The sequence below is a fragment of the Saccopteryx leptura genome, chromosome 8 (genome assembly GCF_036850995.1).
Source record: "Saccopteryx leptura isolate mSacLep1 chromosome 8, mSacLep1_pri_phased_curated, whole genome shotgun sequence".
Taxonomy (NCBI): domain Eukaryota; kingdom Metazoa; phylum Chordata; class Mammalia; order Chiroptera; family Emballonuridae; genus Saccopteryx; species Saccopteryx leptura.
In genome coordinates this window covers 86,133,271-86,160,499 of record NC_089510.1, presented here as the reverse complement: position 1 = coordinate 86,160,499, position 27,229 = coordinate 86,133,271, and the positions used below count along the sequence as shown (strand labels likewise).

The 27,229-nt window shown below is 41.0% G+C and overlaps 1 protein-coding gene across 1 annotated transcript in view; it reads right to left on the bottom strand.

Annotated features, from left to right (window-relative positions):
- LRRC31 (leucine rich repeat containing 31) overlaps positions 1 to 25,440 on the bottom strand; it is an 83,351-nt gene extending 57,911 nt beyond the window's left edge. Inside the window, 6 exon segments of the mRNA XM_066346926.1 lie at positions 810 to 922; positions 6,864 to 6,955; positions 17,783 to 17,851; positions 17,854 to 18,063; positions 23,925 to 24,003; positions 25,357 to 25,440. Coding sequence (XP_066203023.1) covers positions 810 to 922; positions 6,864 to 6,955; positions 17,783 to 17,851; positions 17,854 to 18,063; positions 23,925 to 24,003; positions 25,357 to 25,440 — 647 coding nt within the window.
- Between the last annotated feature and the right edge of the window lie 1,789 nt (positions 25,441 to 27,229).

Sequence of the window (27,229 nt, the reverse complement as noted above, 5' to 3'; positions counted from 1 at the left end):
CTGTGGAAAACAGTATGGAGACTCCTCCAAAAATTGAAAATCCAACTGCCTTTTGACCCAGCCATCCTACTTTTAGGTATATACCCTGCAGACACCATAGAACAGTTCCAGAAATGCACCCTCCATGTTTATAGCAGCATTGTTTACAATAGCGAAGATCTGGAAACAGCCCAAGTGTCCATCTGTGGATGAGTGAATTAAAAAGCTTTGATACATACATACTATGGAATACTACTCAGCCATAAGAAATGATGACATCGGATCATTTACAATAACATGGATGGAATAAGTAAATCAGAAAAAACTAAGAACTATTAATATATGAACCAGTGCATAGATGGGACATAAAAATGAGACTCAGAGACATGGACAAGAATGTGATGGTAACAGGGAGTGGGGTGGAGGGTTGAAGAGGGGGCGAGGAAGGAGAGGAACGGGGTGGGGGAGGGTAGGGGCACAAAGAAAACCAGATAGAAGGTGACAGAGAATGATTTGACTTTGAGTGAGGGGTATGCAGCATAATCAACAATCAAAATAATCTGGAGATGATTTCTCGGAACATATGTACCCTGATTTATCAATGTCACTGCATTAAAATTAATAAAAATAAGATAAAAATAAAATAATATAAATGAAAAGTAAAAAAAATGAGTGATGCAGTTGCCGTATCCAAGTAGTCTGGGATGCCTTGCAGACCTAGGGTTACCAAGTGAGGAACGGGGGTGTTGGCCTGCTTGTTTCCACCTCCAGGCCTGTGTTCCTCTCTGTGCAAAGTCCCGTACATACAGACCTGTCTCCCTCATGTTCACTGCGCTAACCTGCAGTTACTCAGGCCCAGACACCTGTTGGCAGCCTTTCTGCCCAGCTTCTGCAGGACCTGCTTCCTTTCTCCCCAGTGCCATCTCCAAGGTCTGCAGCTTAGCTACATTGTAAGAATAAAGATGAATTTTCTGTTAATGACAGGTGAAATTAAAGATGCATGATGATCACAATAAAACAAGTGAAAAGACTGACAAAACCCTCAAACTGGTCACTTGTAAAACATGAAGCATTTACCAGGGACAAAGCCTCTGTTCCTGCCTCCAGGTTCTCAACATGGACACTCTTGTGACCTTTTCTTACAAACAAGCTGGAGAACTTGTGGCTTTTCTTTCATGGCTTGTCCTCAGCTTCTCAGACAGAGTTGTGTTCCCGAAGAAGAGGTAGCCTCATTTGTTCTTCTTGTTATTAGTAGTGACTGATGAGGCGCCTCACCAAACTCCCCTGGAATAATGTTATACTAGCCCAGTGGTTCTCAAAGTGTGTGCTCTAGAAGACTCCCAGGAGTGCCCTATGGTATTCCAGAGAAATATGTGCCTGTTGGGGACCAAAAAACCAACAGGGCTTTTGGAGTTTAGATTTTGGGGGGACAGAGGTGTGGGGAATTGGCTGTAAGCTGACAGTCTGCCTAACCCCCCACCTCACTTGTCTGATTAGGTTGCAAAAGGCTGTTAAACTGTGGTGCTGGATTGATTACACTACCCCCCATGTTCCCTGGAAAGACTGGAGGCAAGTTTCTTCTATCCTTTGTTTGGTGTAAAGTTAAGATGATATGTATGGTGGGGGGTTTTCTGCACTTGGTAAAATTCTTGGGTTGCTTTAGAAACATGATCAGAGATCTCATTGATTTGCTAATGGCCTCACTTTGCCCTATAAATAAAGCAAGATGTGGTTTGTGGGTGCGCTTTGTTCTTGCCAGCAGCAATTACAGGGCCCTCCTGACCCTGTATTTTCTTAATTCCGCTCTGTTCCCACTTGGGACCTGGAATTACTAGCTGTGCTGGTTCACAGCATGTGCCCAGATATAAAAATAAATATAGTTACTCTATTATACCATTTCATTATGGAAATATCACCCTTTTTGTTAACACATCATTTTTTTTTACAGAGACAGAGAGAGAGTCAGAGAGAGGGATAGACAGGGACAGACAGACATGAATGGAGAGATGAGAAGCATCAATCATTAGTTCTTTGTTACACATTGTGACACCTTAGTTATTCATTGATTGCTTTTTTTTTTATTGCTTTCTTATATGTGCCTTGACTGTGGGCCTTCAGCAGACCGAGTAACCCCTTGCTCAAGCCAGCGACCTTGGGTCCAAGCTGGTGAGCTTTTGCTCAAACCAGATGAGCCTGTGCTCAAGCTGGCGACCTCAGGGTCTCGAACCTGGGTCCTTGGCATCCCAGTCCAAGGCTCTATCCACTGCACCACTGCCTGGTCAGGCTTAACACAGCATTATTATATTTATTATTAACACATCATTATATTATCTTTAGATAAATACACCCAAATAAAATGGATAGATTTCTCAAAAAGAAGTGTGATATTGAAAAATCAGATTCTGGAAGTGAGCAAAAATTAAGTGTAAATAAAATAGGACTTGAAGGTTGACAGGCAGAATTTAATTTATAGCATTTTCCATCACTTAACACTGAACAATATAATTGGATTAGAAACCCATCCATGGAAGCTTCAAGTGATTTTGGATCAACATTATCAGAAGAAGAACTGGCAGCTATATCCACTGATCGTGGATTGATGATTAAATATAAGGAATTCTCTCTCGAAGACTTTTGAATTTCTATAAAAGAAGAATATGTGGCAATATCTAAAAAAGCTTTAAATATTTTACTACAATTTTTCAACATTCTATTTACGTGAATTAGGATTTTCTACCCTCAACACAAGAGTAAAAAGAGAGGAATTCTTCAATGTATTGACAAGGAAATGAGAGTTTGCCTTTCAAATATATGCCCAAACATTGAAGAAATCACTAGGACACATCAGGCTCATGTTTCTCATAAACACAAGAATAAAAAAAACTTAACACATTCACACCGGGACCTGCTGAATTTACTAAATCTTACTAAGAATGTATCTATATATATAAAAAGATAACTTTTTTGTCTTTTTTTATTTTTTAATCCCTGTTTTTTATGAATTCTAAAAAGCATAACTGAAAAAAATGTAACATAAAAATGTTTTTTAATGTCAGAACAAATTTAACTTTGTTGTATTTATTTTGTTTAATTACCATAAAATCACGCTTGGACTTTATATTTTTTCTTTAATATTTGACTTAATTATTATAACATATTTCTCAGAAATTTGTATATAGTGCTTCTACAATTATTTGTAGCATTTTAAATGAACCCTGACTTCAAAAGTTTGAGAACCACTGTACTAACCTGATATCACTAAAGTAATCATTATTTTAAAAAGCTATATTTGTATTGAGCACCTATTATGTACCATTGCTTCACCTACTGCATGTGCCAGCATTTAAGACACAGGTAAAACAAATACTTTTTTTAAGGAAACATGAATATGCACGTAGTAACAGTGAAAGGTTTTCAAGGGAAAATGTATAATTTAAAACATATACAAAGAGCCTGACCAGGCAGTAGCACAGTGTATAGAACATCGACCTGGGATGCTGAGGACCCAAGTTTGAAACCCTGAGGTCTCCAGCTTGAGCACAAGCTCATAGACATGACCACATGGTTACTAACTTGAGCCCAAAGGTTGCTGGCTTGAGCAAGGGGTCACTGGCTGGGTTGGAGCCCTCGGGTCAGGGCACATATGAGAAAGCAATCAATGAACAACTATGGTACCACAAGTATGAGTTGATGTTTCTCATCTCTCTCCCTTCCTGTCTGTCTCTGTCTGTCTCTTTCTCTCTCTGTCACTAAAAAATAAAAAATATATACAAGGAATATGCTGGAATCCAATAGGAAAGCGTAAGTTATGAATGTGCAGTGTTATTCTACTAACCCCGATCAAAAAAGTATATAACTACATAGCTAAAAACGATATACATATATATTGGTACCAGTGAACTTTAAAAGATAATATGATTATAGTAGTAATAAATGCAGACTAAAATAGTAGTGAGGATAATAAAAATGACATCTTTCCTCCACAGGGTGTCCTGTGACTTGTTATTTTTAAGAAAGCCACCTGTAGGATGTTCATCTTTGCTAGGATGGTTGCTGTTGCCACATTCCATCAGTAGGAGGCAGCACCATCCACCATTTTACCTTTTCACTTCAGCCTTTGATTTTTAGCATGGCACACGGGATGCCAGGTATTTTATTTTGGGTAGGGTTGCCATATTTAGAAAAAACAACAGCACATCAATTACACGTAAACTTCAGGGAAACAGAATAATTTAGTAAAACGTATGTCCCAAATATTGCACTTATTTTACCCGACAACCCTAATTTTGGGTGGAACAGAGGAGATGGGGTGGGACTGCTTTTTACATGCCCATGAGAACAGCACATTCTATCCAAACTTAATGCAAGGGGTCACAGTTATACTATTTCAAGGATTTGGAAAGTGAGATTCTGTTAATTATTAAACAACAGAGTCAGAATTTGAACCCAGAACAGTCTGCTCCAAAGCCCATTATGTGTGTTTCACATTTTTTTGTGTACATGGCATTCTATTGTTTTTCTGTCTCCATGGGCTCAGCCTACAATCATGCTCTAGTTCCAACCCTACCAATTCTTTTCTTTTGTTTTCTCTTCAAGCCACTGTCTTGTCAATCATTTTCTTCAATGTCAAGTATTTGAAAAGAGTGGTTTGTACTTGCTCTCCCTGCTACTTCATCACACTTACCAATTAACCCAGTGTTTTCCAACCAGTGTGCCATGAGACATGGTCAGGTGTGCTGTGGGAAAATTAAACATGGGTCCCCAAACTATGGCCCACGTGCCGGATACGGCCCGCAGAGGCTATTTATCTGGCCTGCCATCAGCCGCCTCCATCTGAACATAAACATTCCCCTCACAATCCCTCCAGCTATCAGCAACAGGAAGAGTGGAGGCACAGGGAATGCTCACTGACCAATCACCTTCTAGGATTCATCCTGACCACTAGCGATGAACCAATAGTAGGCCACCTCTCATCCACACCCAGGAAGGTCCCCGCTCGGGCTGCTGCGCACTTGTCATTGTGTGGCCTTGGCAAGTAGTTGAAGCTACTACTCCTCCCCATGGTCCTGATTTCTAATCCTGGTCAGGACTGGAGGTAAATGTTGCCACCACTAGATGAAGCTTCAGCCTCAGCTGGTTATGACTATCCTAATGGTGTATATAGATATTTGACCTTTTTCTTTTTAAAAGAGGCCCCCTCAGAGGGTGATATACAATGCATCACAATGTTATCTATATTGTATATGGCCTCCTGAAGGGTCATATTCTTAAAGAGCTCAAATCTCTATATACACCATCAAAACAGACAGAACCAAGGCCCCTGCACCCAGCTGACCATGGGATTTGAACCCACAACCTCAGGGAAAACTCTAGTATTTATCAGAATCCTTACCTAGAAAGCAAACTTCTCAATCTGACAGTAGAGATGCTCTGAGGACTTATGATGTTACACAAGTACCCAACATTTTCTAAAATTGATTTTGCCCAGTCTCTATATAGAGAGAGTATTTGCCAAATTGATTTGAACCCACAACCTTGATGAAAGCTCCAATATCTATTAGCGGGACTGTATATATGAGGGGATACATGGGACTGTATATATGAGGTTACGTGGGACTGTATATGAGGGGATGTTACGTGGGACTGTATATATGAGGGGTTACATGGGACTGTATATGAGGGGATGTTACATGGGACTGTATATGAGGGGATGTTACATGGGACTGTATATGAGGGGATGTTACGTGGGACTGTATTTATAAGGGGATGTTACGTGGGACTGTATATATGAGGGATGTTACATGGGACTGTATATATGAGGGGGTTATCCTTTTTTATTTAACTTTTTTTTTAATAAATGTAATTTATTTAAAGGACCTCTGCCAGGCATATTTCATTCTTCTGACAGTTTGGGATCTCAGCAAGACGAGCAAGTGACAGTGATGGAGAAGTTTTGAGAAGGCAAAATGCAAAGGCCGAACAGGGCCCTGGACAAAATTCTGACCCAGATGAAGACCCTAGTATGAGTGGTCGACAAAAGAAAAAAGACAAGACGGTGAGCTTGAGGCAATACAGCAAAAGCTATCTTTCATTTGGATTTACTTTCACCGGGGATGAGACAGCACTGACTCCACTGTGCTTGGTGTATGGTGAGAAGTTTAATAACGCCATGGTGCCAAGCAAGCTTAAACGTCATCTCCAAACAAAACACCCTTCCATTCAAAACAAACTGATGGACTATTTTTACGCTTACGTACAAACAATGAGAAACGGGCAACTTTTTTGAGAAAAACCACAAAGGTAAATGAGAGAGCCCTCAAAGCTAGCTACCTTGTTGCTGAACTCATAGCTAAATCAAAAAAGTCCCACACTGTGGCAGAAACATTAATACTGCCAGCTTGTAAAGCCATTGTAAATGAGATGCTTGGCCCTACTGCGGCCAAAGAGATAGCTAAAGTGCCTCTCTCAGATAACACAATTGCCAGACGTATTGATGACATATCTGCGGACATTGAAACTGTTGTTTTGGAAAAGGTATGCATCAGTAAGAAATTTGCCTTGCAACTTGATGAGTTGATGGATATTAGTGGACATTGTCAGCTCTTGGCCAACATACGTTTTGTGGATGGAGAAGCCATTAGAGAAAACTTTCTATTTTGCAAGGCACTGCCAGAAAAATCAACAGGAGAGGAAATATTTTGGGTCACGTCGGAATATCTTGATAAAAGTGGGCTTACATGGGAAAACTGCACAGGTGTCTGCACTGATGGAGCCGCAGCCATGGTCAGGCACATCAAAGGCTTTATAAGTAGGGTCAAAGAAAGAAACCCAGATGTTATTGTTATGCACTGTTTTTTGCACCGTGAGGCCCTCGTTGCAAAGACCTTACCAGCAGATCTAGCTCCTGTGTTCGGTGATGTTGTAAGCATAGTGAACTTTGTGAAGACGCAACCTTTGAGATGTCGCTTATTTGCGTCTTTGTGTAAAGAAATGGGAGTGGAACATAAAATCTTATTACTCCACACGGAGGTCTGGTGGCTGTCACGTGGCAAAGTGCTGGCCCATGCGTATGAGTTGCGAGAGGAACTTAAAGTATTTCTGACAATCGAGAGGTCTGATTACTCAAAGCTGCTTGCAAGTGATGAGTGGTGTGCAAAGCTGGCATACCTGGCTGATATATTTCATTATCTGAATGAACTGAACACACGGATGCAAGGCCAAAATGAAAACCTGCTTACAAGCACTGATAAAATGAATGGATTCTGTTTAAAAGGTGCAGCTCTGGCAACAACATGTGCAGCGTGGCATCCTTGAGATGTTCCCACTCACTGAGAAAGAGCATGATGGCAACACTGCTGCAATGTGAGAGGTGATTGGCAGACATTTGAAAACTCTTGAGAAAACGTTGTCATTTTATTTCTCTTCAGCCTTCACAGAATGCCTTGACTGGGTTAGGGACCCATACAGCTCAGTGTTCGTTGCTGGAAAGGACATGACTTTAAACAAGCAAGAGGAACTCATTGAACTGAAACAAGATCGTGGTTTAAAGCTAAAGTTTGCTGATCTTCCTTTGGACAGTTTTTGGTTATCTGTTGCCAAGGAGTTCCCCATTCTGGCCAACAAAGCTGTTTTGACATTGCTCCCGTTTTCAACCACATATCTATGTGAGCTGAGCTTTTCAAGCTTGACTGCGATAAAAACTAAAAACAGGGCAACAAAAGATGGCAGTGGAGTAGGCAGACACACAGACGCCCAGCTCTCAACACCAAACTGGAATACAAATCAATTTAGGAAAAATCAGCATGAAAAACCAACACTGAACTACAAGAACAGCTCTCAAAAATCAAGGAGCAAAGAGGAAGACACAATAATCCTGGTAAGGAGTGCCTGAATCTCCTCTACTTACAGGAACGGAAGGGGGGGGGGTGAGGCTGAGAGCCCAGAGAGGATTTCACAGAGGAAAAAGAGCAGAAACTACTGCTCACAGCCACTTACCTGGTGACCAGGGAGCAAGGTGGGTTGAAAAGACCAGCTTATCTCCCAAGTGGAAAGGACAGGGGGAGGGACAGACTGTGAGGGGCTAAAGTATGCAAGAAACGAAATAAAAAAGCTGACTCATTCGTGCTGGAGGTGGCCATAGCTGGGGGAGGGTCTGAACCTTTCACAAAACAGAGCTGAAGTGCTTCCAGATCAGAAATCTCCGGACATCTATCCAGCTCCAATCAGCGCAACAAGACACAGCTGAAAACAAGAAGTGGGGAGGAGGGGCAGTAACTCAGGTCTCCATGGAGATCTGAGATACACCTCCCCCTACTGAAGCTGAGAAAAAACCCTGTCCCCAGTGAGATTAGTTGGTGGAAGAGACCTTCAGCATCTCAGGTTACACCCACAGCATTCCTGGTTACAGTTTCAAGGAAGCCCCCTGCTGAGATCAGTTAACAAGACTATCACCTGTTAAGAAAACAAACAAATCAAGACTTCAAAGCTGCCCAAATCCGAAAGTGGATTACAAATAATAGCTGATACCAACCCAAGAAGACCTAGAAATAACACAACTGAAAACTGGAGGCAGACTAAAACACCATGATGAGAAGACAAAGGAGTGCAACCCAAATGAAACAAGAGACACCTTTGAGAGATGATCTGAGTGATATGGAAATAATCAAACTTCCAGATGTGGAGTTCAAAATAATGATTGTAAGGATGCTTAGGGATCTTAGAACAACAATGGAGGGGCAGTTTGAAAACTTAAATAAAGAAATAACAAGTATAAAAAAGAACCAGTCGGAGATGACAAATACAATATCAGAAATAAAGACCACAATGGAAGGAATTAAAAACAGGATAGATAGAGCAGAGGATTGAATCACTGAGTTAGAGGACAACTGGAATGAAGGCATGAAAGCAGAGAAGAAAAGAGAAAAGAGACTCAAAAAGTCAGAGGAAACTCTTAGAGAGCTCTGTGACAACATGAAGAGAAATAACATCCGCATCATAGGGGTTCCTGAAGAAGAAGAAAAGGAACAAGGGATAGAAACTTTGTTCAATCATATCATAGCTGAAAATTTCCCTAAATTAATGCAAGAGAAACTCTCACAAGTCCAAGAAGCACAGAGGACTCCATTAAAGAGAAACCCAAAGAAACCTACACCAAGACACATCATAATTAAAATACCAAAGCTAAGCGATAAAGAGAAAATATTAAAAGCTGCAAGAGAAAAAAAAGTTATCACCTACAAAGGAGCCCCCATAAGGATGACATCCGACTTCTCAACAGAAACACTTGAGGCCAGAAGGGAATGGCAAGAAATATTCAAAGTAATGCAGAACAAGAACCTACAACCAAGACTACTTTATCCAGCAAGGCTATCGTTTAAAATCGAAGGAGAAATAAAAAGCTTCCCAGACAAAAAACAACTCAAGGAATTCATTACAACCAAACCAATGCTGCAGGAAATGTTAAGGGGCCTGTTGTAAACAGATCAAAGTGGGAAAAGAATATAGCAAAAAAAGGAATACACCTTTAAAGAAGAAAATGGCAATAAACAACTACATATCAATAATAACCTTAAATGTAAATGGATTAAATGATCCAATCAAAAGACATAGGGTAGCTGCGTGGATAAGAAAACAGGACCCATACATATGTTGTCTACAAGAGACACACCTTAGAACAAAAGACACACATAGATTGAAGGTAAAAGGATGGAAAAAAACATTTCATGCAAACGGAAATGAAAAAAAAGCTGGGGTAGCAATACTGATATCAGACAAATTGGACTTTAAAACAAAGGATATAGTAAGAGATAAAGAAGGCCACTACATAATGATAAAGGGAGTAATCCAACAGGAAGATATAACTATTATAAATATCTATGCACCTAATATAGGAGCACCCAAATATATAAAACAGACTTTGATGGATTTAAAGGGCGAGATCAACAGCAATACTATAATAGTAGGGGATTTCAATACCCCACTAACATCACTAGATAGATCCTCAAGAAAGAAAATTAACAAAGAAACAGCAGACTTATTGGAAACACTAGATCAACTCGATTTAATAGATATCTTCAGAACCTTTCACCCTAAAGCAGCAGAATATACATTCTTTTCAAGTGCTCATGGTACATTCTCTAGGATAGACCACATGTTAGGGCACAAAAGTGCTCTCAACAAATTTAAGAAGACTGAAATCATATCAAGCACTTTCTCTGATCACAACGGCATGAAACTAGAAATGAATCACAGCAGAAAAGCTCAAAAATTCTCAAACACATGGAAACTAAATAGCAGGGTGTTAAATAATGAATGGATTAAGAATGAGATCAAAGAAGAAATAAAAAAATTCCTAGAAACAAATGACAATGAGCATACAACAACTCAAAATTTATGGGACACAGCGAAAGCAGTCCTGAGAGGGAAGTTCATAGCACTACAGGCACACTTTAAGAAGCTAGAAAAAGCTCAAATAAGCAACTTAACCCTGCATCTAAAAGAACTAGAAAAAGAACAGCAAGTATAGCCTAAATGTAGTAGAAGGAAGGAAATAATAAAGATCAGAGCAGAAATAAATGACATAGAGACTAAAGAAACAATACAGAGGATCAATGAAACTAGGAGCTAGTTTTTTGAAAAGGTAAAGAAGATTGATGAACCTTTAACTAGACTCACCAAGAAAAAGAGAGAGAGGACTCAAATAAATAAAATTAGAAATGAGAGAGGAGAAATAACAACTGACACAACAGAAATACAAAATATTGTAAGAAAATACTATGAAGAACTGTATGCCAAAAAACTAGACAACCTAGATGAAATGGACAAATTCCTTGAAACATACAATCTTCCAAAAATCAATCTGGAAGAATCAGAAAACCTAAACAGACCAATTACAACAAATAAGATCGAAACAGTTATCAAAAACTCCCAAGAAAGAAAAGTCCAGGGCCCGATGGCTTCACAACGGAATTCTACCAAATATTCAAGGAAGAACTAACTCCTATCCTTCTCAAACTATTTCAAAAAATTCAAGAGGAAGGAAGACTTCCAAGCTCCTTTTATGAGGCGAGCATAATTCTGATTCCAAAACCAGGCAAAGACAACACAAAAAAAGAAAATTATAGGCCAATATCTCTGATGAATATAGATGCTAAAATCCTCAACAAAATATTAGCAAACCGGATCCAACAATATATGGAAAAAATCATACACCATGATCAAGTGGGATTTATTCTGAGGAGGCAAGGCTGGTACAATATTTGCAAATCAATCAATGTGATTCATCACATAAACAAAAAGAAGGAGAAAAACCATATGATAATTTCAATAGATGCAGAAAAAGCATTTGATAAAATCCAGCACCCATTCATGATCAAAACTCTCAGCAAAATGGGAATACAGGGAACATACCTCAACATGATAAAAGCCATCTATGAGAAACCCACAGCCAACATCATACTCAATGGGCAAAAATTAAAAGCAATACCCTTAAGATCAGGAACAAAGCAGGGGTGCCCCCTTTCACCACTCTTATTTAACATGGTCCTGGAAGTCCTAGCCACAGCTATCAGACAAGATGAAGAAATAAAAGGCATTCAAGTTGGAAAAGAAGAAGTAAAACTATCATTATTTGCAGATGATATGATATTGTATATAGAAAACCCTAAAGTCTCAGTCAAAAAACTACTGGACCTGATAAATAAGTTCATCAAAGTGGCAGGATATAAAGTAAATACTCAGAAATCAGAAGTATTTTTATACACCAACAATGAACAGTCAGAAAGAGAAATTAAGGAAACAATCCCCTTCACAATTACAACCAAAAAAATAAAGTACCTAGGAGTAAACTTAACCAAGGAGACTAAAGACTTGTACTCGGAAAATTACAAAACATTGCTAAAAGAAATCAAGGAAGATACAAACAAGTGGAAGCATATACCGTGCTCATGGTTAGGAAAAATAAACATCATTAAAATGTCTATATTACCCAAAGCAATCTATAAATTCAATGCAATACCAATTAAAATACCAATGACATACTTCAAAGATATAGAACACATATTCCAAAAATTTATATGGAACCAAAAGAGGACACGAATAGCCTCAGCAATCTTAAAAAAGAAGAATAAAGTGGGAGGTATCACACTTCCTGATATCAAGTTATACTACAAGGCCGTTGTACTCAAAACAGCCTGGTACTGGCATAAGAACAGGCATATAGATCAATGGAACAGAACAGAGAACCCAGAAATAAACCCACAGTTCTATGGACAACTGATATTTGACAAAGGAGGTAAGGAAATACAATGGAGTAAAGACAGCCTCTTTAACAAATGGTGTTGGGAAAATTGGACAACTACCTGCAAAAATATGAAACTAGATCACCAGCTTACACCACTCACAAAAATAAACTCAAAATGGATAAAAGACTTAAATGTAGGCCGTGAAACCATAAGCATCTTAGAAGAAAACATAGGCAGTAAGCTCTCGGACATCTCTCGGAGCAATATATTTGCTGATTTATCTCCACGGGGAAGTGAAATAAAAGACAGGATAAACAAATGGGATTATATCAAACTAAAAAGCTTTTGCACAGCTAAAGACAATAAGAACAGAATAAAAAAGACAAACTACACAATGGGAGAACATATTTGACAATACGTCTGATAAGGGGTTAATAACCAAAATTTATAAAGAACTTGTAAAACTCAACACCAGGAAGACAAACAACCCAATCCAAAAATGGGCAAAAGAGATGAATAGACACTTCTCCAAAGAGGACATACAGATGGCCAATAGGCATATGAAAAAATGTTCAACATCACTAATCATTAGAGAAATGCAAATTAAAACCACAATGAGATATCACCTCACACCAGTCAGAATGGCGCTTATCAACAAAACAACACAGAATAAGTGCTGGCGAGGATGTGGAGAAAAGGGAACCCTCCTGCACTGCTGGTGGGAATGCAGACTGGTGCAGCCACTGTGGAAAACAGTATGGAGATTCCTCAAAAAACTGAAAATCGAACTGCCTTTTGACCCAGCTATCCCACTTTTAGGAATATACCCCAAGGACACCATAGAACGGCTCAAAAAGGAGAAATGCACCCGCATGTTTGTGGCAGCATTGTTCACAATAGCGAAGATCTGGAAACAACCCAAGTGTCCGTCAGAGGACGCGTGGATTAAAAAGCTTTGGTACATATATACTATGGAATACTACTCAGCCATAAGAAATGATGACATCAGATCATTTACAATAACATGGATGGACCTTGACAACATTATACGGAGTGAAATAAGTAAATCAGAAAAAAATACTAAGATGAATCCATACATAGAAGGGTCATAAAAATGAGACTCAGAGACATGAACAAGAATGTGATGGCAACAGGGGTGGGGGGTTGGGGGAGGGGGGAGGGGGTGAAGAAGGAGAGAGACGTTAGGGGAGGGGAGGGGCACAAAGAAAACCAGATAGAAGGTGACAGAAGACAATTTAACTTTGGGGGAGGGGTATACAGCACAATCAAATGTCAAAATAATCTAGAGATATGTTCTCTCAACATATGTACCCTGATTTATCAATGTCACTGCATTAAATTTAATAAAAAAAAAATTAATTAGCAAAAAAAAACAAAAAAAAAAAAAACTAAAAACAGAGAGACTGAGAACTGTTGAGGAAGAGCTTCGTGTGTGTCTTTCTACCATTCCTGCCAGAATATCCGTTTTGTGTTCATCGAAACAGGCCCAGGTTTCACACCAAGTGAGTATAAATACATTTAGAAACTATATTATTAACTATATGTATAATATGTACTGTGTTTGAGTGTCATTTTGTGTCATTTTGGTAGGTGGTGTGCCCCAGGATTTTGTAAATGTAAAAAATGTGCTGCAGCTCAAAAAAGGTTGAAAATCACTGAATTAACCCATTACATTCTGGTTGCCACACTGACCTTTCCAAATAAATTGTTTCCCAGAAGTCACCAACAATGACCTACCAGCTGACAGATTCAGAAATCTCTTCTTAGACCACATCAAACATGAGTGCTCTGTAATGTTTGTTTGGAAAGTCAGAGACAGCACAGTTAGAAGATCTGGTTGAAATCGTGGGCTCACTGGATGAGCAAGTCACTTCACTTCTCTGAGCCTTCGAGTATGCAGTATAACATGAAGACTATAATCCCGCCCGGCTCCTTCCTCAGGAGTACAGTGACAAATCTGCTGGTGCCTCCCAGGGAGATGGGACTCTGCAGAGTCTTTTACATGAGAGGTACCTGGTAAATATTTGTTAAATTAACAAATAATTGAATGAATAAATGAATAAATAAGTGAATGAATGAATATTACCTTTATAGTTTCTTAATTACCAAAAGAAATCAACATGGTAAATCTTTTTCAGAATACCTCCAGATGAGATCAATTTATGAGACCCCTGAATATATCCTCACAGACTGTGTATTTCTCTTTTTTAAAACTATGAGACCCTGCATGACCGGGCAGTGGCACAGTGGATAGAGTGTCGGACTGGGACACAAAGGACCCAGGTTCGAGATCCCGAGGTTGCCAGCTTGAGCGCAAGCTCATCGGGTTTGAGCAAGGCTCACCAGCTTGAGTCCAAGGTCACTGGCTCGAGCAAGGAGTCACTCAGTCTGCTGTACCCCCCCCCCCCCAGTTAAGGCACATATGAGAAAGCAATCAACGAACAACTAAGGTGATGCAACAAAGAATTGATGCTTCTCATCTCTCTCCATTCCTGTCTGTCCCTCTTTCTGTCTCTGTCACAAAATAAATAAATAAATAAAATTTAAATGCTTTAAAAAAAAGAATTAAAAAAAACCCAAAAAACTATGAGACCCTTTCTTTGAAGAGGATCATATGCCACAGCCCAATATATGTATAAAACTGATGAGTCAGAGCTGCTACTGGTCAGCTGAGGGGAAAGGGCTGGCGCTCTGTGCAGGCGGACGCAGTGTTCACACATGCACAGTCTGGGGAGTGACTGAGGCCTTTTCCTGGCTGTGTTACAGCTGAACCAGCTCTTGCATCTCCATCCAGGTGATTCTGTGAGCTAAACAGTATCTTCTCCTTAAGTTCTTTCCCAACTTAAATATGTAAGGGTTGGTTTCTGTTGTTTATGACCAACAATCCCTATGTTTTCATACAACATGATTATGTTGTAACAAGAATACAAGTTCCTGTTTTCAAGGATCTACCTGTCTAATAGAGGAAACAGATAAGAAAACCATGGTCACAAAACAGAGAAGTGCAATGGAGGCATGCAGAGGTGCAGGGTAGCACAGAGTAGTGACAGTAAGTACCTCTGGTCTGGTGAGTGGCTCTTGGCAAGCCTCCAAGGGAAGGTGGTGCATGATTTACACCTGAAAGGACCAATGGGAGTCAGCGAGTTGGGTGGATGTGAGGGAAAGGTTAACGGGAGGAACGCAGAGGGAGGATGGTGAGGCATAGGGAGATCTTTCTAGGCATCCCACTTAGGAGAGCATGGCCAGTTCAGGAAACTGCAGGGAAGTCAGAACAGCAGGAATAGAGGATGAATGTGATGGTTGGAGAAGGCAGGGGTCATGAAGAGATAGTCAACTGATCACAAACACCTTGAAGACCATTCTTAGGAATATAGACTTTCTTTTCAAGGCAAGAGGGATTCAGTAAAGTATTTTAAGCATGTGAGAGACACCAGTGTGGAGGACAGACTGGCAAGAGAGCAAGACTAGAAACAGAAGAAGCAGTTAAGAAGCTGTCACAGTTGTCCAGGCAAGAGACAAGAACCTGAATAACAATGGGCAGGAGGATCCAGACCCAAGAGCCATTTGGGAGGCAGAATTAACATGACTGCAAGAGCCACTGAATTTTGAGAGAAATGGAAATAGAGAAGCCATGACAGGCTCGAGTGGCCAGTGCTTTCCAGCAGGGACAACCGGCTGCCTGGCCTTGTGCTGTTGATTTAATCATGGATTCAGGTATTCATTAACCATGTTCCTGAAGCTCCAAACCACACTTTAAAACTAAAACAAGCCTGACCAGGCAGTGGCGCAGTGGATAGAGCATCGGACTGGGATGCAGAGGACCCAGGTTTGAGACCCCAAGCTCTCCAGCTTGAGCACGGGCTCATCTGCTTTGAGCTAAGCTCACCAGCTTGGACCCAAGGTCGCTGGCTCGAGCAAGGGGTTACTCAGTCTGCTGGAGCCCCACGGTCAAGGCACATATGAGAAAGCAATCAGTGAACAACTAAGGTGTCACAACAAAAAACTAATGATTGATGCTTCTCATCTCTCTCCATTCCTGTCCGTCTGTCCATATCTATCCCTTTCTCTGACTCTCTGTCTCTGTAAAAACAAACAAACAAACAAACAAAAAACCCTAAAACAAATGTTAATAATTTTCTAATAGAAATTGTTTTCCTCTAGAAGTGGGCTTTAGCTTATTTACAAAAATATATTTGAAATACATTTAACCTACTTACAGGTAACATGGTATTATTTTAGGTATTTAATACAAATAATATGATGGAAATGAGGGTAGGAATAAAAAAAAACAAGATTGGCCACGGGCTGATAATTGTTAGAGAGGTCATCATGGAAACCCAGACTGCTCTCTCTACTTTTGTGTATATTTGCCTAAAAAGTTTCAAATGTTTTAAAAATACATTTAATCTAATTGATAATAACTCGATAGCATTGTATATGCCAGTATATTGCCAAATAATATGATGGCATTTTTGGAGAGTGATTTGGCAATATTTATTTTCATAAGCCGCAAATTTGTATCTCAGTTCTGGGAATTTATACTTTTTTAAAAAGCTGAAATTCCATGAAATGGGAAATAAGAAAGAAGGAAAGCCAAAGATAATCACTGAAGGATAATTTAAAAAAAGAAATTTATTAAGTAATTATGACTTATGCATATTATGGACTATTATGTAGCCATTAAAATTATGCATAGGAACATCATGAGCAACGTAGGAATTGAGCAGTATAATAACATGTTCCAGAAGAAGGATCACTGCTTCATTCAACTCAAGAAGGACTTGTAAGCTGTTATAACTGCAAAAGATGCCCGTTCTGGCCCCCAGCTGCCTCGCTGACTCGTCTCCACTACTCTCCCTCTCCCTAGCTCTCGCTCTGCTTCAGCACCTTGGACTTCCTGGCTCAGTCCCATCTCGGGCCTCTGCATTTACAGTTCCCTTCAACTGGAAAGTTATTCCCACAAATATGCATGTGGCTGGCTTTACTCATTCATTCAACACATAACTGACTTTATTCAGATCTCTGCTCCAGGGCCACCAAATGAAAGACTCCTTTCCTCCAACCCTGTCTAAAATTGCACCTCCACCCCATCATTCTCTATTTAGCCTGCTTTACGTCATATCACTTATCAACACTGAACTTGTATCTGCATTTGGTCCTTTGTTTACATAAGGTTCTGGTTTTCACAGCTGTATTTCAAACATTTTCAAAATACAGTGACAGGCAGATAGTAGGAACTCAATTAATGGCTTTTGACCAGCTAACTGACCATAAATGCATGCACATGAACAAAAGACTGAAAAGTACCTTAAAGAAATAATCATTTGCATTAGAACGAAAGGAAATTAGGTATTTTCTCTACACCTTTCTGTAGTATTATAAGTACTTTTGATCATTGAAAAATAAAATTAACTAAAGTATTTAAGTTACAAAATAAGTGTTTAGACAGAGACTCATATTAAGTTTAGTTTAACCCGATGATCTCTTAGGGGAAAACATGATTCTACACAATAAAGAAACAACAGCAGTCAGAAGTTTACCAGTGTCAAAGGGGGCAGTCTTCAGACCAGTGTCAAAGGAGGCAGTCTTCAGTGGCTCATTGCTGGTCAGAAATCAGTTGTTCTGAGGCCACTGTTCTCTTTTATGCTTTCAGCTGTGGAGGACCTGAGTTTTGAGCTCCTGAGGAATTTGTTGACAAATGAAGTCTAGGGTTTAGTTTCTCCATCTGAGGAACTTTTCTTCCTTGTTTGACTCACGGTCAAGTTGAAGGAGGTCTTTCTCAATAAGACATCTTCCTGTTTTTTTCTATTTTCTAGGATTTCTGAAAAGAAAATAAAACTCTCAAGCCTGGGTGGAATCAGAACTTTCCTGCAACATGAGTTTTTCTTTTTCCCTTTCCCTTCTGTTTTATTACTGGTTTTATTTTATTAATGTTTAACACAGAAATAAAAATGATATAACCCAGGATCTGGGAACTAACAGAAGGTAGCAGATATCAATCCAAAGCAAATTTGAGTTTTTAACTTTGCCCTATTTTATTGTGTGAAATACAAGTCATTATTACCACTTTGGCAAGTGCATCAAATGTGTCAATAGATTTTAAATTTCAGCAGTCAATTAGAGTTACATTCTAAGAAAGTTAGTAAAAGACAACTTAGCAAGCCCCGAAGCTGTCGAGACCTTTGCAAAACTGTCACCCAGAGGAGTTTGCTGTCAGTGCCCCAGCCTCCTCTTGGTACATTGCTTCTTTTCCTCTTGACGTTTTTACTTTCTCTACTCTAGCTCTGTACTACCACCCAATTAAAAATGCAATGACAGTAAATCATTCATTCATTCCCTAAATAGAACCTACTATGGGCCAGATATCATTCAAGATATAGAGATTCAATGAAAAACAAGACGCAGCTCATGCCTTACCCCAGTGGGAAGATAGACCTGTGTGCCAATTACACTGGGAAAAGGGCCGTCAGGGAGGAGAGACCCAAAGAGTCAGCCTGCTTTGTAGAACAGACTGAGCAGCAAGTGACATTGCCTGGGTTTTGAAGAATTGGGAACAAGCTAAAAAGAAAAGAGAGGGCAAAGTGTCCTGGGAAGAAAGAACAGCAGGCTTAAAAGCTTACAGGCATGCAGTCCAGCAGTTGGCTCCAAGAGTGAATTCTGGTTTGCAGGGAGCATGATATGTGGGGGGATGAAGGTAAGCAGAGGGTCTGTGGGATTTAAAACTAAGGATTCATATCGGTTACTCTGTTGTCCCTCCTGGGATTTACTTACATTTTAAGGGACAGTTAAAGACTTAAACTAAAAAGATAAGACTGTAAATGTAATTTTAGATTTTATTGATAGAATTTAGATCTTGTTTTGGGGCCAACACCCAATATTCTTATATTCTTCAAATTACATTGTTCATGACTTCCCTCCTTTCAAATAGGTCTTTATGTAATAGTATGTTCCAGAATGGTTCAAGAAACATTTTGCACAGGGGCTCCTAGAAATGACCTTGTGAATCCACCTTCCCACCTGGGGGATGGGATGTTCCATCCCCCTGGGGTTCTATTTTAGAAGTCACATATGGCCATCCCTTTATTTTCTAAATTGCCTTTCCAAATTAGGTCAGGGTCCGCTCAGCCCAGGCTGACCCAGAAAGACAGCAATAGAACTGAACTGTTTCCCAGGCCACAGTCTTCTAGCTCAGTGATTTTCAACCTTTTTTGAGCCGCGGCACATTTTTTACATTTACAAAATCCTGGGGCACACCACCTACAAAAATGACACAAAATGACACTCTAACACAGTACATATTATACATATAGTTAATAATATAGTTTCTAAATGTATTTATACTCACTTGGTGTGAAACCTGGGCCTGTTTCGATGAACACAAAAGGGATATCCTGGCAGGAATGGTAGAAAGACACACACAAAGCTCTTCCTCAACAGTTCTCAGTCTCTCTGTGTTTTTAGTTTTTATCACAGTCAAGCTTGAAAAGCTCAGCTCACATAGATATGTGGTTGAAAATGGGAGCAATGTCAAAACAGTTTTGTTGGCCAGAATGGGGAACTCCTTGGCAACAGATAATCAAAATCTGTCCAAAGAAAGATCAGCAAACTTTAGCTTTAAAGTTAGATAACATTGTGATGCATTGTATATCACCCTCTGAGGGGGCCTCTTTTAAAAAGAAAAAGGTCAAATATCTATATACACCATCAGGATAGACATAACCAGCTGAGGCTGAGGCTTCATCTAGTGGTAGCAACATTTACCTTCAGTCCTGACCAAGATTAGAAATCGGGACCATGGGGAGGAGTAGCAGCTTCAACTACTCACCAAGGCCACACAATGACAAGTGCGCAGCAGCCCGAGCGAGGACCTTCCTGGGTGTGGATGAGAGGCGGCCTACTATTGGTTCATCGCTAGTGGTCGGGATGAATCCTAGAAGGTGATTGGTCGGTGAGCATTCCCTGTGCCTCCACTCTTCCTGTGGCTGATAGCTGGAGGGATTGTGAGGGGAATGTTTATGTTCGGATGGAGGCAGCTGGCGGCAGGCCAGATAAATAGCCTCCACGGGTGGTATCCAGCACGTGGGCTGTAGTTTGGGGACCCATGTTTAATATCCCCATGGCACACCTAACCATGTCTCACGGCACACTGGTTGAAAAACACAGTTCTAGCTGACCAGAGCCTCAGTGGGTTAGTTGAGAAAGGAAGAGCTTAGCTCATGAATCCAGACACACCTACCATCCTAGCAGCCCCATTGTGATTCCACTATCAGCCCACAGCCCCTTCTCCTCTTGCCCTACCCAGGACTCATCTCCCTGGTCATTTTCACTCAGTTTCATCTTTTGGAGGTTTATATAGAGCTATCCCAGTGAATGGTTTCATCCCTCCTTCCATCCCCTCCCCTCCAATTGCACTGACTCCAATTCCCAAGTCTTAAAACACTACTGGATAGTGCTCCAGGATGTGCTAATTTACCAAGTGAAACCCACCCAGCTATGAGGCCCAGCAGGTTCTCTGTGCAGAGGTGTCCTCTGTGGGGCAGCATGGGAAGGCCTGGCAGCTAGAATGGCAATCAACAGCACAGGACTCAAGGGAACAGAGCAGGAAGCAAAAGAAGAGTGAGCAAACTGGGGAGGCAGGAAGGAGAGAAACACAAGACAGGCTAACGGCACCCAAAAAGGAGCGAATGTAAGCAAGACAGACCTGTGGTGAGCACAGGGGGCAAGTACCAGCAAATGTCTTAATGCTCAATATAGGAGGTTACCAGGGTCACACTTAGGAAAAAAATTTTTTTTCCAAATGTATTTGGGAGAGTCCTCTTTATATACAAACTTCAATGAGTACTCACTCTTCACATACTAATTCAAGCTTTAAGTTTGGCTTCCACAAACCTTTTATTTTTCTCCTCATCTCTGCATGGGGCTCAACTTTATGAAGGTAAACCCTGAAAACTAAATTTGGGAAAATTTGCAGATAACAACATAACAACCATACCACAGCAGCTAAAAGCTGGGCTTTTGTCTCTTCTCCCAAGATGAAAGCATTCACTTAAGAGCCCTTTGAGAAAACTAATGGCTGGCATTTCAATTCAACTTTAGAACTAAACAAGTTACTTTCCATTTTCACTGTATTATCAGTAGGTAAGGTCATTTGTCATGAAATACTAAGGATAATAAACATGTTTGACATGCTGTTCCTCTTGCACTTAAGCAGTTTTTATTTATTTTTGAAAAAGTGAGAAATACCTTTCTATTCCATCCTTAGGTTTGGGCTTAACATATACTTAAAATGTTTTATTCATTGTTTCAAAGTAAGTCATGTTTTCAGTTTTGGTGGGAGTTTTGAAGCTCTGTCAGAATTCATGGATAAATTAATAATAAGTACATTAGAAAACAAATTTTAAACTACAGCAATAATCAGAAACTATTAGAAGAGTATTAAACAAATTTGTCAAAGTTGTGAGATCAAGATACAAAATTCAACTGAATTCCTATACACTAGCAATGAATAATTCAAATACAAATTAGGAGAATAATTCCATTTGTAATAGTATCAAAATAATAAAACAGTTGAGAAAAAAAGAATAAAACATGGGAATAAATTTAACAAAAGAAGTGTAAAACATATATTCTGAAAACTATAAAATATTGCAGGAAACACCAAGGAACATTTAAATAAAAAAGATACCCCATGTTCATGGACCAGAAGACCTAATACGTTAAGGTGTCAGGATTCTTCAAATTGATCTACAGGTTCAGTGTAATCACCATCAAAATCCTAGCTGACCTGAAGTTGATCTTAAAATCATGTAGAAACTCAAAGGACACAAAATAGCTAAAATAATTTTGAAAAAAATAAAAGTAAGAAAGTTAGGCCCTGGCCAACTGGCTCAGTGGTAGAGTGTCAGCCTAGTGTGTGGATGTCCTGGGTTCGATTCCTGGTCAGGACACACAGGAGAAGGGCCCATCTGCTTCTCCACTCTTCCCCTTCTCTCTTCTCTCTCACTCTCTCTATTCCCCTCCTGAAGCCATGATTTGATTGGTTTGGCCACATCGGCCCAGGCACTGAGGATGGCTCTGTGGAGCCTCCTTCTCAAGTGCTAAAAATAGCTTGGATGTGAGCATAGCCCCAGATTAGGGTTGCCAGATGGATCCTGGTTGGGGCGCATGCAGAACTCAGTCTCTCTACCTCCCTTCCTCTCACTTGGAAAAGAAAAAAATTTAAAAATTAAAAAAAAATTAAAAAGTTGGAGGACTAACACTTACGCGTTAAAGACTTAACTACTGTCAGGCCTTAACTTACCCTTATACCCAAGGCCTGTATGGGGTCCCAAAGTAACAGAAAAAGGACAGAGACCAGTCTTCAGTTCAGGATCTCAGGAGTAGGCAACACCTTCCTGGCTTCTCTACAACCCTTAACATTTAGTTCCCAGCCTCATCATACAGCCATGCACCCCTTACTCTGCAGTGAGTTATCATAAATGGTGTAATGACAAATCTGCCCAGGGGATTTTCAAACCTGTTTTGGTATGCTGGGCCTCAGTTGTATTCTGAAGTCAAGTGTCTCTCCTTTGACAAATTCTAACATGAGGAATGTATCCATTTGAGCTCAAAGAGTCCACAGATGGGTTTAGATGCTCTCACCATTTTTCTAACCTGGATACGACCTCCCCTATATACAGCATCAGCAGAACATCAAGGCTCATATAAAATCCTGAGAACCAAAACTCTATCTAGAGATATCCTGATCATGAAAGCCACCTAAGATAAAGAAAATGTGAAGAAAATTAGAGTTGTACATGTATTGTCCAATTAGGCACAGAGAGTAATACAGGCCCAGAGAGGTTTAAAATATCTACCCTCCTCTGGTCCTTAAACTTGATGTTCAATGTAGCTAATCTCAACTGTATTACTTATGTTCCCTTTTAAATCTTCTCAAAACAGTCTGGAGCAAACTGACTTATACAGGAACTCAATGAGACAAATGATATTTGTTAAGCATGCATATATATGTACATTACACAGTGCTGGATTCTGACATAGCTCATTTGTGATGAACTTGCCTCTTACAGCTTCTATGTTTGTTGGTCAAATAAGTTTTTAAATATGATATATATGTTTGCTTGCTTAGAGTTTGTATTGGGTGTGGGGGACAGGCTGTAAGCAGGCTGGGTTGTTACAGTCTAAGGCTTAGTTTTCCCCACACCCTTGACTGATTGCATGATGTGGGGTGGTGCACTCTCATGAGGAATTCCATTATGCCTCACATAGGTGACTTTGTATCAGAGACTTCCTTGTCTGTATATTGGATTAAAAGTTTTGATTTATACACTATAAAAATGGGGGCAGACCGGGAGCTTGCTCTCTTAGTTCGGGAGATTAGCATTAGAGAGGAGAGCAGAGAAGGCCACATGGAGGAGGCCAGGAGAAGCAGCCAAGATGGTGGAGTGCTGAGGGAGAAGCCAGTTTGTGCAGTTTGTGCAGAGAGAAGGAGATGGGGAACAGAAGTGAATAAGGCTAGTGAGCTAGAAACCTTTGATTCTAGGAAACTCAGATAAATCAGTAGCTTTGTGAGCACTGAATGAGTGGGTTTTGGAGCCCAGTGTGTGTTTTTACTTGCCCGCCAGGTGCAAGCTAGGATTAAAGCTAATGGGCCACCAGTTCTTGGCTCCATTGTTTCATTACCAATTGTCTGAATAAAATTCGAACCTGCATGGGCCAGGCAGCTGTGATGGTGGCCATGGCTACGGGCTTTACAATGTCCCTAAAGAAAGGAATAGACAAACAGGCACATGCTTTAACCAAATGTAAAAGAAATGGAGAAATACACACTTTCACAGTGATTTTCTCTTGACAGGGAAAAAGAATAGAAAGATGGCACTAGGTAAGTGTATGGCCAGGAGCCGCCATCGTGGCCATTCACATGCAGGTTCCCATTAGATTCAAGCAGACAGTAAAGAAATGGCGGAGTCGGAGGATGGTGGGCCATTCTGTTTATTGGTGTCTCACCAAGACAGGCAAGCCACAAGAGAAGACAAGGGAAAATCAGAAAACCAGCTTTTCCCATGAAGGGCAAGGGATCAGGGAGGCCTCTGCAATGGTGATAGCAGGAATTGAGAGAGAGCAAGCTCCCGGTCTGCCCCACTTTATAGTATAGAAATAAAAACCTTTTAATCCAATATACAAACAAGGAAGTCTCTGATACAAAGTCACTTATTTGAGGCATAATAGGATTCCTCATAAGAGTTCACCACCCCACATCATGCAACAGTCAAGGGTGTGGGGAAAAGCTTAGTCTTAAAACTAGCCTTAGACTATAATGACCCTGCCTGCTTACAGCCTGTCCCCCACACCCAATACAAACTATAAGCGAGCAAACATATATATCAATTTACAAACTTACTTGACCAACAGTAAGTAAAGAGTTTTAAAGAGCTGAAGTAAGAATTGGAAGACTTTCAAAAGTGGGGATCTCACTTCACTTTGATTCTACTGATATGTGGTCTGACAAACACCACATATTATACACTCAAAATCTCTTTCAACCCTCTTCCCATGGACTTTCTTATTGCAGAGACTACACAGGTAAAACTTTTCCCAGCCTCCCCTGAAGCTGGCTTCTGGGTGTGATTTAGATTCTGCTTAGTCCTTGCATTTGTGCAAGCCTTGAATTTGCAACTGAGGTACATGGGGGAGGGGCAGGTCACGTGACATCCCATGTCCTGCTGTAGTGGTTCGAGCCAGGAGCTGTGGCAGCTGCTTCCAGTGTCAATAGGCAGCCTTGTGATTGTGACAGGGCAGCAGCTTCCTTGGTGGCCTAATCATGTGCTGTGGCTTTGAGTATTTCCGGGAAACACAACTTAGCATCCATTTTCCATTATTCTATGAACAAAAAAGGGGCCATGTGCTAAACCTGACAAGCTCAGGGCAGGCCTGTATGGCAGCCTTACAAGGCCAGAGACCTAAAGCAACCACATAGGATGGTCTGAAATTAAAACTTCTTAACTAAAATCGAGTCATGACAGGTAGTCATAGTAAGGCAGGACCTTCTTGGACAAATGGCAATCTTTACTTTAACTGAGCCTGTCTGCCGTCCTTTACATCTTTGATAACATACCTTTGGAATGTCAGAGTAATCCCCTTTTTCCAGACCCCTTGGGACACAGTTGCCTACCAGAGCAGGACTATGGAATCCCCTCATTGTTATCCTGTTTCCTGCACACCATCTTGTCAAGTAAGAAATGTTTAGAGGCCTGACCTGTGGTGGCGCAGTGGATAAAGCGTTGACCTGGAAATGCTGAGGTTGCCAGTTCAAAACCCTGGGCTTGCCTGGTCAAGGCACATATAGGAGTTGATGCTTCCAGCGCCTCCCCCCTTCTCACTCTCTGTCTCTCCTCTCTCTCTCTCCTTCTGTTTCTCCCTCTCCTCTCTAAAATGAATAAATAGAAATGTTTAGAGCTTTAAAGAATTTTTTTTTTTAACAGAGACAGAGATAGACAGGGACAGACAGACAGGAACGGAGAGAGATGAGAAGCATCAATCATCAGTTTCTCGTTGCATGTTGTGACTTCTTAGTTGTTCATTGATTGCTTTCTCACATGTGTCTTGACCGTGGGCCTTCAGCAGACCAAGTAACCCCCTGCTGGAGCCAGCGACCTTGGGTCCAAGCTGGTGAGCTCTTTGCTCAAGCCAGATGAGCCCGTGCTCAAGCTGGCGACCTCGGGGTCTTGAACCTGGGTCCTTCCGCATCCCAGTCTGACGCTCTATCCACTGCGCCACCACCTAGTCAGGCTAAAGAATTTTTATAAGTTTATTTGAGCCACACTTGTAAGGTATTTTTCCCCGCCGAGAAGGAAGGAAGAGGGCTCGAAGCCACCAAGTGTGTTATAACAAAAGGCTTTATTGAGTACAGAGCGCATCCCACCTGGCAATGTTCCCTGACCTCGAAGTAAGATGGAGGCTAGGGAAGTTGCACGGATTAAACCATATGGGAGATATTTAAAGGGGTCCCTCTAGGGGAGTGGAGCTAACATGACGTGGTGAAATCCCACTGGCTGGTAGATGGTCACTTTTTTCCAAACAGTTCCTAGGAAGTTTCTTTTGGCGTGCCTGGTTGTGGGTGGTCCTAGCCAAAGTTCACGGGTCTGAGTTCCCCACGTGACCATTCCCCATTATCCACCGACCTTACATTCTGACCTTTTGTGTTAAATAGAAAAAGGGGCGCCGTTTATTCGTCTGGCTACTTCCTGCTGAATAGGGGCGTCGTGGGGAAGGGGAGATCAGAAGGTGGTGGTTTTGAGGGGTGTCAGGAGGAACATCTGTGTGGCTGTGACTGGAGAAACTTCGCGGATGCGGTCCTGTAAGGATTTTTTAAAAAGAGGAGTAATAGGGGGATTTGCAGGGTCCAGCCTTTTGGAGAGCTGGAGATGGATGGAGTCCAGTGATTCCGACTGCCAGTGGTCCTGTAAGGAGGCAAGCTTGAGGCAGAACTGCATGTCAGGAGTGGCGTAAAAAGGGGAAAGGAAGGGGTCCCATCCATTCCCATAACCGAGACCTGTGAGGGAACTAGAGATCCAGAGTGTGATGGCAAAAGAGAAGGTAGCCCCCATGTCCACAAGAAATGAGATGGACTCACCCACTCGTTGCAGGATACCCTGGGTTCTTTGAGTCCAGGCCGTGTCCTAGGAGTTTGAGCGATGCACCCACCTGGCTGGATTGGCCTCCCATTCAGGTGGCTTGTCCTCCACATAGAGGCACTGAGGAAAAACCTGTTGCCCAAAGGGGCAATCACTCTGCCAGTGACTGGGCTGCTTGCAGTCAGGGCAGGGTTCAGTGGATAGCCATGGGCAGGGGCCCTGCCAGGACCAGTGACCCTGCTTGCCACACTTAAAGCAAGCTGCTGGTGGCTCTGCTGGTCACAAGGTTGCCACAAGAGCTGGGGTTTGGAGCATTACCTTCTGCTGCATGCGGGCCTGGTGAACAGCCTTGGC